The sequence below is a fragment of the Larimichthys crocea genome, chromosome XXIV, assembly GCF_000972845.2.
Source record: "Larimichthys crocea isolate SSNF chromosome XXIV, L_crocea_2.0, whole genome shotgun sequence".
NCBI classification, from domain to species: domain Eukaryota; kingdom Metazoa; phylum Chordata; class Actinopteri; family Sciaenidae; genus Larimichthys; species Larimichthys crocea.
In genome coordinates this window covers 15,466,935-15,480,065 of record NC_040034.1, presented here as the reverse complement: position 1 = coordinate 15,480,065, position 13,131 = coordinate 15,466,935, and the positions used below count along the sequence as shown (strand labels likewise).

Below are 13,131 nucleotides of genomic sequence, written 5' to 3'. Positions count from 1 at the left end.
GTAAACATGGCAAATTTGTCTTAAAGACCTGCAGTATAGGTGCCAGAGGCACAACATTGCATTGAAGGATTACAGCTGAACCCTTCACCTGGCAGCTGTCACGATGTTGTGCAATTAATCGTGATCTCAAATCGTATCTGTCCTCACACAGCTTATCTCTGATCATCACTTCTGACTGTGATCTCAACTTTCTCCATAAATATCCACATTGCAGCTACAGTGCTCTTCTACTGTTACGGCCCGTCATAGACTTTCTGTTGTCTTGCTCCTGCCACAGTTTACTGTATACATGGAGCGCTCATCAGGAACTCTGGGATACGGCCTGCTCAGTGTGTGGCGACACGGCATACTCCCCTTCTCTCTGTGTGGTTACCACAGTCAAGTCTCCATGTCTGCTGGAGCCAATAAATAAATAATGGGCCCGGTGATCACTTCCAACCGTGATACTGCACGCTAAAACCACTGCATCTGGGAGTGCCTCACTTACAATGACAACAACAGCATAGACACATATAAGTAGACACACACACACACACACACACACACACACACACACACACAGTTAATGCTGAACTGGTTACAGTGAAGTGATTTCTCACACAACTTTATAAGGACTTAACTTTTGTATTTTAACACCAGTTTATTTAAAATGTAACAAGTTTTTTTGCACGTTTTAAAAAAAATATTTTTTATATCTCACATTATATCTTTCATTTCTCACACTGTCTTGCGCAGACTTCCTCTTTGGGTGGCAAAACATACTGAGAAATAACCTCCAGATTAAATCTCTAAAAGTGTTACATGCAAAGTCAATGAGGATCCTCTCTCAGTCTGATTTTACACCAATTCTGTGCACTGTTATAAATCATAAGTATGCTGTACCAAACGTGGACAGGAACATCAGTCAATGGAATGAGCAGTGTAATATAATTAGAAGAAAATGGCCAGTATGAGGTGTGAGTGAGCTGGTACGACATTGGACCTGTGTATGCAGCCCAAAAATGGGCTCCCATGGCCTATCCTAGAGGCAGGCAGGACCATGGTGTTTGATGCAATGACGGCCACTTCATTATAAAAGCCTCCTCAAGTCCCACGCTGCATTCCACGTTTATAGGGAACATATGGGGAAGCCTGCAATTTTTAGACCACAAAATAAGCCCCTTTGCAGCTGGACGCACGACCGCACTGGGTCCTTTTTGCCTCGCGAGCCACACCCGAGAGGCGTAGGACCACTGACAGTGATTAAACCACCACAGTTTTCTCAGCAAAACAGGAGTTATATTAAGCTTAAATACAGGGGCTTGATAAACAAGGCCTGGGCAGGGGAAAAAAAGAATTGAGTGAAAGACGGCCACAATGATCTTCAGACTATTTTCCCCTCACGGTCATGGGCAGTGCAAAGCCATGAGATACATTTCAAAACATGAAGCAGATGTTTACCTAGACAAAGAAGAAAAAACACAGAGCGGCCTGAGGACGGAGAAAAAGGCCTTGACTCCAGCGCTTTCTTCAAATGTCAAGTTTGGACTGCACTACAATGGAGCCAATTCCCGTTCTTGCACAACGCTGTGGGATGGTCCCATATTTGTTTTGCTTTTCTCTATTCCTCATTGAAAATCTAGAGGCAACATCTCTTACCACAAATGGACAAAAATAAGGAAACTCACAGTAATCTGAAACAGTCTCCTGAAGCAGCTAGTAGAAAAATATATTACACACTTAAATGAAATCTGAAAAAACAAAACAACATGAATTATTACCAGCAACATGTTTCACTTGGACAAATACATGCACGTAAAATTATTGTAAACTGAATCAACCACAAGCCCCTGGACTGTGAAACCAGTACTCTGCAGCATCCCTTCTCTAAACAAATACAGACGAGGACAAGCCAGAACCCTGCAGAGACCCTGTACTCCAAATGTAACAGACCTGAGGAAAAGCACAAAAAACAAAGTTACAAATGACTTACAACAACATATTTTTTCTTACGCTAAAGAATCTTCGGCACAAAGGCTCAGCCATCGGGTCCCTGGCCTTGCACAGAGCACTGTTTCCCTGTGTGACAGCAGTACCTCTTGTTCAGCAGAGAGACACAGAGCTGTAATCTGTCCCTGGGCTGGCAGGCCAAGGCCGAGGCCATGTCGGGAGGCAGCAGAGGTGTTAGAAGAGGAAGCCTCGCTGTGTGTGAGGTTAAGTCTGTAGGCCTGTAGTGGCCGCGTGGACGGACTGATAAAAGCCCTGGGGCCGCGGCTGTGGCCTCAGAGTTCGGCCACACTTGCCGACACGCCGTGTCATTTAGCCCGCGCTGCCGCCTAACTCAACGGCAACTGCTCATTTACAGGGCAGTGCGGGCTACCAGGAAGAGCGGCAAAGCTCTCTCTCTCCTCACAAACACACACATACACACACTCTCAGAACATGGTACTGCATATACACATACAAACACACGCTGTGGTCCATGCAGCAGTTTTGTCCGGCAATTAGCAGAGGACAACGTGGGCTGCCATTCATACACAAAGCAGTGTGAAACAGACACAGAACAGAAACGTGCACACAACTACACACACACACACACACATATACAAACTCTCTCACGTAATCCAGGGAAAGCAATTGGGTCACATGAATGACCAGACAGTGGTTTGGGTCTGTTGTCCCATGGCCAGACATGGTCAGTGTGTCACTGAGAAACAGGAGAAAGGAGAGAGGAAGTGTGGATACCACAGGTTTGGAAATGTCAGTGTGTGCAGTCACACACACACACACACACACACACTCACAGACAGGCACATATACATGTAGCACTGCAAGGCTGTCAGGCTAACAGTACCACAACAACCCAACTCTCTGCACGTCAGATCAGTTCTGTATGAATCTGAACGAATATGAATCACTTCCTGTTTTTTTGTGTGTTTTTTTCACAACTTCAGAAAAAAAAAAAAAAGAAAATTTCTAAAGAAATTTTGACTGTGCCTGACTCTGACCCTTTCGCTCCCACACATTATTACACACATTATTATTGACACTGTACTAGCACAGAGACATAAAAAAAATGAAAATCTCAAAATGAATCCCCTCGAACAGGTAGCCACAGATGCCAAGCGGTGTGGCGTATCCAAAAGCCGAACGACCATGAGCATGAGCAAAACTAAATAGGTCTGACAGCTTCAGCAGATAAATATGAGTGAGAAGACCAATTTTCCTATGTTTCTATGCATAAATGATTTCTATAGAGTGGCATTTGCGGCCTCGAGCGCAGTTTCCAAATGTATTTTTTTGACAAATTTTTCTCTAGTAAAGATGTCATCCACTGTAGCTCCTGAAGGTTCAGCAATACACACACACAGTCATTTTTCAGCGTGGTTTTTGGTGATTTTTGGCAAAACCGCTTGGTGAAACGCTTAGAAATCCTTCATTTTGATACCTTTTTTGTGTACTGTATGTGCGACTAAGTGACTAAGTATGGGGAATAATATATAGTGTGCTCTTTTTGGCACACTCAATAAATAGCATTAAAAAAAAATAAAAGGCTACATTGGTGTAAAAATCACATCTCAGACTGCTACTGTACAAGTACAAAATGAACAGAGAAAATAAAAGTGTGAAAACCACAATCAGGTTAAATCGCTTTGCACCTTCAAGGTAGGGGAGAGAGAGACTACGCATGGCCACAGATGCTCAAGTTTCTTTTTTTTCTTGTTTCATACTGCGATGAAAAGGTGGGTAAAAATCAAAGATGTTACAGTGACAGTGTGACAGTTAGACAAAAGGAATGCTATAAATAAAACTTGAGACAGGAAAATGGGAGTGAAGAGAGGAGGATCTGAGGTAGAGTTGAGCAACTGGCAGCACTGCGTCTAATGAGACTAAGATTATGATACTATCAAGTGGTAAATGAGGGTGGAGGTTTTGCAGGCCCAAAACCACCGGTTCTTACAAACACAGATGTGCTGTGAGTCAGACAAACATAAAACTAGCACAGGACATACATACACAGTGAAGAACAACACGCCGGGTGTTGTTCAGCAGTGGGTCTGACACTTTCCTGTCTCCTAGCAGCGACTAAAGCCAGTTATGTTTCATTTTCTCGTCCTCTTTAACTGACTCGCTCCTGTCTTTTTGCACATTTGTGTTTGTGTTAATACGTCGTAATGCCTCTGCAGCTTTTCGACAGTGGTTTCAGGCGCTCTCTGCAAACCTCAGTGAGCCACAGTGGCGCAGGCCGCTGCCTGGTTTGAACTCAAAAAGAAAATAGAATGTTTCCAAAAAACTTGGACGACCAATGAAAAGTGAGAGTGAAGGACGGCGAGTCAGAGAAGGAGTAGCATGGAAAGTAAAAAAAAAACCCGAGCGCAGAAACCCAGAGAAAAAGCAAAGACGATAGCAGAAGAAGAAGGGGAGGGAGGGGAGGGAGGGTGAGAGGGTGGGAGGGAGAGGCCCCGGTGACCTCACGTGACATGTGACGTGGGCTCCACCACTCACGGAGAGGAGTGTGTGTCTCTGTGTGTGTGGAGGATGGCGAGGAGGATGCAGATACACTGTGGCTTTTAGCCTCTTACTAGCACTGAAGCTCCAGTCAGGCCACCACCATCGTGGGAGAGAAAGAGAAAAGACAAACCACGCCATCAGACTAGCTGGCTAACCTCAGACCTTCAGCCCCCTGCGTGACAGAGGACCACAAACCCAGCCCTCCACGCCGGCCCTCTTCCACCACCCGGGTTCCATTAGGTGGGCCCCCTCTCATCTCCAGCCCTGGTGAGTCCACCTTGACACCTGGAGACACAAATGCTGCTGTTTAAAACCGCTTCTCACTCATATGCCTTCTCTTTCTGGTCTTTTCTTTCTCCCTCTGGCCCTTCTTCTCTTCACTTCTCTCTGAAACGTCTCGTGGTGCTGCTGCTAACACATGCTGCTGCTGCTGCTGCTGCTCTTTCTGCAGGCTTGTGGCTTGGGATTCCTGCGGTAGTCACAAACCCTAGATTCTTGGTTGCAAACGGTCTCTGAGCTCCAGGAGTTTCGTCCTCTCTGCTCTCCTTCCTCCGCTCTCTTTTTCTTACACTTTGTTTTCTTTGTTTCCATCAACCTTTTTTTTTTATTTTAAATCCTCCACCTAAGGTCGGTGGAGAACGACTGCAGCGTGGGCTCCACACTGTTCTGGTTTCCCTGTCATGGCATCCAACAGCATCTTTGACTCCTTCTCCAACTACAGCAGCAGTCTACTCAGAGGTGAGTGCTGATCCTCCCCTCTGCCCCCCCCCCCCCACCCCCCCCCCACCCCACAGCCCCCCCCTCCTTCCCCTTCTCCATTCACCACCCTCCCACCTACCTCCATCCAACCCTCTGTCCCGTTGTTTTCAATGTGCAACCTGTTTCCTTTGACAGAAATACATTAAAATGTGAGAGCTGGGTGTGTGAACGCATTTGTCTCTCTGTCTCCACACACACATTCAGACGTGTGCTGAGCGAGGTTCACAAAGTAGGATACGATTTGCACCGTAGTCCTCATCTAGTTGACTGATATGGCCCTTAAATGCCTTTGCCTGGCCGCTCCTGTGTTTTCTGTAGGCTTGATGGAGTAGCGCCATAATGGGATTCTCACCACAGACATTCATTATCAAGTGAAACTCGGCGCTCTCACTGTGAGAATACGAGCTCAGAGGCTCCATGTGACTGGGCCCTTTACTGGAATACGGCAATACAATAAAAGAGCAAAGAAAAAAAAACAAAACATATTAGGCTCTCTCTCACTCTGCTTTACTTCCAGGAGGTACTTTTGGTCTATGTGGTGAGGTGAGTGCACTATACTTGGCGACGCTAAACGCCAGCCTTAATGAAGAAGCCATTTGTTGCCATGGTAATTCCAATCAGACGGCTTTTACTCGCAAACAGTATGGCTGTTAAGTGTAGAAGTAGAAGTAGAAGAAACTTCTACCTGATTTTAACAAGAAATGTTTGTTGGGTTTACTCCCGTAAGTGATGATAAACTTCCTGAGAGCACAAACTAAAATTAAGTAGTCTTGACATAGAAGCTGTTAATCTGATGGCGGCCGGGGGACTCAGTTGTTCCCACTGTTTGTCTCACAACCGCTGAGACAGCCACCGAAAGGCAGCAGAAAAAAACAAAATCTCCTTCCCAATTAAGGCCTCGTTGCAGTGTTAATTAGAGACAGCCACAGGAGAAGCACTACCAGCTCCTAATTGTTTGCAGAGTGTATCTTAAAATTTCTGGAGCCTCACACACAAACACACACAGAGTCAGACATAGACAATCAAACGCACACTCAGTACATCTGTGTCTCACATGAGAACAATCCTCTGATATCCTCAGTGGAACCGCAGTGACAGGGAATGATGTTCCAGTGTTCTCACAGCTTCTACAGACACCCAGGCATTTATAGTTTCCTCCTGACAAGGCTCAGGCCCCCTCCGCTTCCCCCCCCATTTTCTTCTTTGCAACCACTGGATCTGCATCCCTTTATCTCCTCGCCGTTTACAGATCAGAGAGTCACCGAATTCAGGTTTCACGCATGCCGTCCATCAGGCTTCTGAGCTGCTTTAACCTCTAACATAATGTGCTTTCGTGTGTCTGATTTTGATTTTGGACCCTACCAGAGCAGCAAGACGAGATGTGAGACTGTAGGTCAAAGCGGGGGGAAAAGATACAAGCGTTTAAAGCCGTAATCATCCATTGGAAATCATTAGTGAATATGCAATATCCTTTTACAATTCGTTCTGTCAGGAGACTGAAACCAAACTGCGAGAGAACAAAGGCCAAGAGTCATTAAATCCTCCAGTTCAATCTGAAAGCATTTCAAATCGGGACTACCTCATGTAAGCAAAATACCCCAGCGGTTAGTTTAACAACTTGCATTACACAGGCAAAGCAATTTGGCAAGTTCTCTTTTTTAGACTCAAATCAAACTGAAATTAAGAGGAACGGTTAGAGAAAATCAAGGAGACTGTTAAATGTCTGGCTCCTCGAGCTCTGACTTTAATGCTGTGCGACAGGAAGCTCATGGAAATACTGCATTCATCTGTTCAGAAGTCAGGAAATATTCATTTGAGAAATGACACAAACAGAAAGAGACACTTGTTGAAGTTCCTGAAATTCTAAAAGCAAAAATAAAATGATTTACAACTTTAATATCTTTTTTTCAGTTGTGCTAACCTGATCAAGTACGATACCTACACAGTACTGTGGGTGTTATATTGGTAACATATACATTTCAGCCCATCTCACGGTGCAGACAGAGAACATGTGATGTGCAACATCAGATGCACTTCGCGTGAGAAGCGAGAGGACGCCTCACCTCAGAAACCGCAGTCCTCTGCTGAAGCTCAGGGAGACACACACACACACACACACAAACACACACGTAAAACATATGACACATGCACACCGAGTCACAAAGAGCACAGGCAGACAGAGCAGCTGTCGTGTTCAACTCTGCATGGAGCACAAGAAAACACTAATAGTCTGACAGTTAGTATATTCTGAGAGAGAGAGAGAGAGAGAAAGAAAGAGATGGGAGCTTTGCGTCAGAGAGGCGTTAATCTGATGCAGACTCACAGTGCTGCTGCACTTCACTGATAATAACCACAATGAGGCTACACCTGCTAACCCTCACACAGCAGCACCACTATTTAATCAGAAAGCAACATTTCTCAGATACTTTTGCACTTAGAACAAAAAAAAAAAAAAAAAAGCAGTAGGCTCCAAAAAAAGCACCGGACTTTCCCCCCGTGAAGCAGAATTGTATAAACTTTACTGAGTTTTCCGATCCTGACACACTGGCAGTGTTTGCATCAGGTGGGGTACCTGGTTTATAGCAGCTGTGATTGGGCCTGTGTGGTGGGTCATATCCTTGGCTCAGTTTCTGTCACCACATTTTCCTCCACTTGGAAGAAGGGCCGCCGAGTTCCCTGCAGGCTGTTTTATACAGGGGTCCGTTTTTTTAGAACATTACGGTCTTGGGAGCCAGCTCCCTTTGTGGCAGAGAAAAAGGGCCCGGTTTATTAGGGTGGGAATGGTTTTTTATATGTTTGGCTTATTGGCTGCATGAATGGAAGTGAGGGCTTGTGTGTGAGAAACGCGCCATGCCTCACCACAGTTGTAGCGAGGTTATTTTGGAGGATTCTGGGTGGTGGTCTGGTTTGTTCTACAAGTTTCGGGGAGGGAGAAGCCTGAAAGACACATGCACAGTGTGAGAAAAAGACGCTTTAAATGCATCAAAATGAGTCATTCACAGGGGATAAAACTCAAGGCAAATTTCAGAACCACTGACAAATAAAAAGGCGCTATACAGTAGCTCAAGAAAGAAAAAGGCCATAAATCTGACGGAACACATGGCTAGTGAATTTATTAATAACAAAGTCATACGGGGAAGATTTTTTTTTCTCTCCTCTCTTAAATTAACATGCTTGATTGGAGCCCATTCAAAACCCTGCTGAGTGTGAGGCCCCTGGGTGACGCCAAAACATGAAGACTGGGCTGAGCGGGCTGAAATCTGTAACCAGATATTAAGAGTTTCAATATTCTAAAGTGAAAGCAAATAATAGAAAACTCATGACAGCCACAGAGCGGCAAAATCCTGTCTCCAATTTAGCCGAGTATAATATCTATTTATAAATCTCTGAAGGCATATTGGATAGAAGGAACGCTCTGGACTTGATTAAGGCTGTAAACGTTTTTAGAGGTACTTATTTACTTTTTGCTCCGTCTCGCCATTTTCACCGTCTGTCAACACAACTTTATGGGGAACACTTTCAGGGGTTGCCAGTAAGATGGCTTCCAGGTAGAGCATGCAGAGGGGTGTACTGATTATGTGGTCGACTAATCCCAAACCTGCCTCCGCCCTTGTACGCTTTTGGCTCAAACCACCATGCTCGGCGTTGAGCTGGTCAAGGTTAAAGTCGTGCTAAGTGTAGTAGTAAATACAATTTTCTGGTGGTCGGAAAGCAACCACAGGGGCCAGATTCTTTTCAGCCAATCTGATAATATGGATTTATGCTGTAAAGGTTTCTCTAACTGAGGAGGGGGGGTGTTCTGAAAGGCTGAGCAACTTCTTTCAACAAACAATCCTGGAGCGCACGGGGGGGGATTGGGTTGTTTCTGTACTTCCACTGAAAAGTAAACTGAAGGTGTGTTGACATCCAGTGAGGAGCGAATGTGATCTGAGGCCGGAGTCGGTCCAAGCAGGCAGGAAGAACACTCGTCTCGGCCCCCTTTTTAACACAGTTCATCCAGAAGTTAGTCTGCATGTTAGGCTCTGTGATGTGATTGTGCATGGCAGCTGTGAGAGCAGTGGCTTCAGGGGATGTATGCTGAACACATTCACTGAGGTCACCATCAGACGGGTCAAAAAAATAAAGAAAGAAGTGCTTATACTATTAGACTTCAATGATAATTAAAGAGTGGTGGTTGAAAATAATTGGTATGAAGGACACAAATGTCCACATATGATGCAACTGATGTCGGAGGAATTTATAATGTCTAGACCAGCTACTGAAATCGAAACAGGAACAAACTACGTGCAGGCAGGAAAATATGCAGACTTAGAAAATGCTTGTGTAATTGGATAACGAGGTGGAAATGATCACAATATAAAATTCTTTAGCTTGATTTTTAAATAGTAATGCCCATACCGGATGAGGCTCCACTGTTCCTATGACTCATTTCTTTATGGTTAATTTGCTTCACTTATGAGCCGATAATATTTCATATAAACCCTTAAGTTAAAATGATTATATCCGCATCACTGTTATTAGACTCTTCATGATCTCATTTGTCCTTCATGGTGGACGACTAAATTAAGGAAAAGCCTTTCTCGCAATTTTCTGTTTCTTAATTTTGTTTTAAACCTACGCCCTAAACCACAGGCCAGCCCCACAGCTTATTACATGGTAAGGCTGGGATTGTAGAAAAAACACAAGTATTATTGTAAGCTAATTTATGTATTATTAACCTAAATTTATGCAGCAATTACGTCGGTATATGGAATTTGCTTGCAATTTTCGGCAAAGCTGGAGATAAGATAAACAATTCAAAGTAAAACCTGAAATAAAACATCACAAGTTGAGTTTGTTTTCAGGAACCCTGGCTACAATTAGAGAGCTGTGACCTGAGTTTGACTCAGATGAAGAAGACTTATTGTTTAGACCCCTCCCTGTATCGTTTAACAGATGTTGTCAACAATATCCTTTCTGTTGCACTGAGAAAGAGGAAAAGCAAAAACTGTCTGTGACTAAGCACAACGTCGATTGCTGTGCACTTTTGTTTTTAACATTACAGTTGCATTCTAACCCACAAATTACTTTAATGGGCGGGCATGGGTCTGGTCGGCAGCACATAAAATGACTCAAACTTATGGAGATCCCACATGTTCAGAAACATATCAGCAGAGAGTAACTTTTTTTTATATACATAAGATGGAACACAGGAGGAACAGAGGGTTTTATTTTATCATGTGTGAAAGTTTAGCAAAGATCTGAGGCCCAGAGGAACTCATTCTGTCACCATCAAAGGATTAAAAGGAATGTTTTTCACAGACAAAAATATCCATCCTCCAGACTGAATCTTCACGTCATTATGTGCAACTTTAATCATGCTCAAAACATCCTTATAGCCTATCCCTCTTCCCATAAGCAATAAAGAAAAAACTTAATTACGGTGGAGGAAAAATGCAGATAATGATAGGATGTGAGAGGCTGCAGGCTATGAAATGTTTTCAGATTCTCTATTTTCCTCTATTTTCCCAGATTTTTTTTCTCCTCAACTTGTTTACATACAGTTAATTGTCATTGCTGCAATAAAACATGTTTTTGGGTTGCTCCTTCCCTCCCCTCAAACATAACTTTAACCACAGGGAATTGATTTTTGTGGAGACAGCATTTCAAAAATGGGATTTTAGTTTTCTCTTGGCTTATTCACTGGGGGGTATAAATAACTGACTGTGCTAACTACATCAGTAATGAGTCACCTAATTGTGCTTTTTGACTTGGCACTCTAGAGGGAGGACACAAATTTGAGCATTTAGCATTGTTTATATATAGATATAGATATATATATATATTGATATATATATATATACTGTTTGTTGTTTGTAGTGTATGTTTCGACTTTGGGGGAATAGGTTTTCTTGATGACGATTGATACCGCTCTCAAATATTATGTTGGTTATATGAACTACCAGGCAGTTAGCTTAGCTTAGCATAAAGACTGGAAAAGCAAAAGCTGACTGTCCAGGCATAACAAAATCTGCTAACCTGCTTCTCAAAAAACACACAAATTAACACATTATGTCTCCCAAAGTGTGAAATAAGTTTGCATGGATTAGACTCACGTCACAAGAAGTCACCACACCCGACCAAAAAATAGTCCCACACTCCATAAAACATTTTGCTTTTTGCTCCAAATAAGTGCATTTTACAAAATGCACTTACAAATTACAAATTTTTTTTTTTTTTAATTTACAAATGTAATCTACTTCCTCCCATAAATGTTGCTCATATTCCAATTTTACTTGCTCCGTGACATTTCTAAATGAGCAAAATTCATGCAGAGTTTACGAAATGATCCATTCTCCCTATAGTGCGTCAGGTTTTGCCCTTCAGTAAACTTTAGCGAGCTCGTGCTTTCGCTCCAGCTGCTCACTTCTGTATTGGCTCAGTAGGAAACACCATGCCAGGGATTCCCCCTCAGCTGTGCAGCAGAAGTGGCCCCTCCATCTCTTCTCCATAGTCTGTCTGCTGTGAGGTCACTCCGTCTGCTTCACATACTCTTCTCACAGTCGCAGACACCGCCGTCACGAGCACGAACGCACGCAGGGAAGTTTACGGTATATACACACAAAAACTGAAACATATACGCTACATGCGCAACCACACAGTCCAAAGTTTTTTTCTTCCCCGTGCTGAGTCAGAGAGAAGCAGTGCATGTCAACATGATGACCGTGACGTTTTCCCACTCTAAATGCTGTCTGACCTCACCGTAATAGCCGGTCAGGACTAACATATGGTCTCCTGATGCCTTAGTCCAGCAGAATTACCCACGCGGTGACTAAACAGCAGAGGACTTAACTGAAAAATATCAGTGACTGCTGCTTTCTTGATTTTATAAAGTGCCAATTTGTGTCTCATGCTTAAAAAAATATTTAACCGACTACTGTGTACTGTGGTTACTCTTGCACTGACAGGACTGCGAGTTCCTAACCAGTAAGCCTTTCCCGTGAGATACAACCTAGTTGAGTATCACCGTCCGCAATGTGACCTAGAAAGAGACTCTCAACCCTTTGCACGTGAAACAACATCGGCTGCACGACAGAGCTTGATTTTTGCTGTTTTAAACCGAATTATATAACTGTGTATAGTTCTGACAGGAAGGTAACGTGAACTAAACAGCATCCTAACACATCCGGTCATGCTTAAATGAGCAAAATAACACGAACATTAAGTTGGTCCAAAATGAAACGGGCAGCGCTGCCAGCTCTGCGTCTTAGCATGACAGCTAGCCGCGCTAACACTGCCAACCTGGCAGAAAGACGTTTGTGTTAGAAGGGCCTGACGGACTTGAACATAACTTTTCCCCTTTAATCAGTGTGATGACATAAGAGGCAGACAGCGAGCCAGTCATTCAGTCAGTGTAGAGTTTGATTAACCTAATCACCAGGCAGCCAGGCTCCAAGCTACTGATTGGGTTTACAAACGCTCCTTGTCATCGTTGTGTCATTAGCTCGTCGTTAGCCGCGGCCGCCTTGACGTGGAGCAGCGACGTGCTGCACCTAAACACAGCAATCAGGGGATTAGTGTGTAGTTACAGCAAAGCCTCAATGGACGCCTGAGGCTCTGAGTCAAAGAGGGGAAAGTCCTGCCTTACTATGTTAGCTCCACGTGGCCAGGGTGCTAACTGTACATGGGCAACGCCACTACTGATTAGCAGTGGAGATGATGAGAGGAAACATTCAGTCACTTCGGACACACGGGTTTCCCCGGTGGTTTGTTTCCCGGACTCCAATTAAGCCAAGTTCTTGACTCAAGCAATGATTTGAATGGAGGGACTCCATTGAAAATAAGTTTTAGCCTCCAATTAGGTTTGCTTAATCTAGAACTGGGAATGAAGCCCAAAGACAT

The 13,131-nt window shown here is 43.8% G+C and overlaps 1 protein-coding gene across 3 annotated transcripts in view; it reads left to right on the top strand.

Moving 5' to 3' along the window:
* Positions 1-4,527: 4,527 nt before the first annotated feature.
* The window catches only part of runx3 (RUNX family transcription factor 3), a 49,646-nt gene continuing 41,042 nt past the window's right edge, over positions 4,528-13,131 (top strand). Inside the window, exons 1-2 of one of the 3 annotated variants that reach the window (XM_019266377.2) lie at positions 4,528-4,758; positions 5,119-5,229. In XM_019266377.2, coding sequence (XP_019121922.1) covers positions 5,172-5,229 — 58 coding nt within the window. In that variant the 5' untranslated portion in view covers positions 4,528-4,758; positions 5,119-5,171. Of the gene's footprint in view, positions 4,759-5,111; positions 5,230-13,131 lie in introns of those variants that run through there. The other 2 variants (XM_019266376.2, XM_027274718.1) reach the window with 2 other exon arrangements.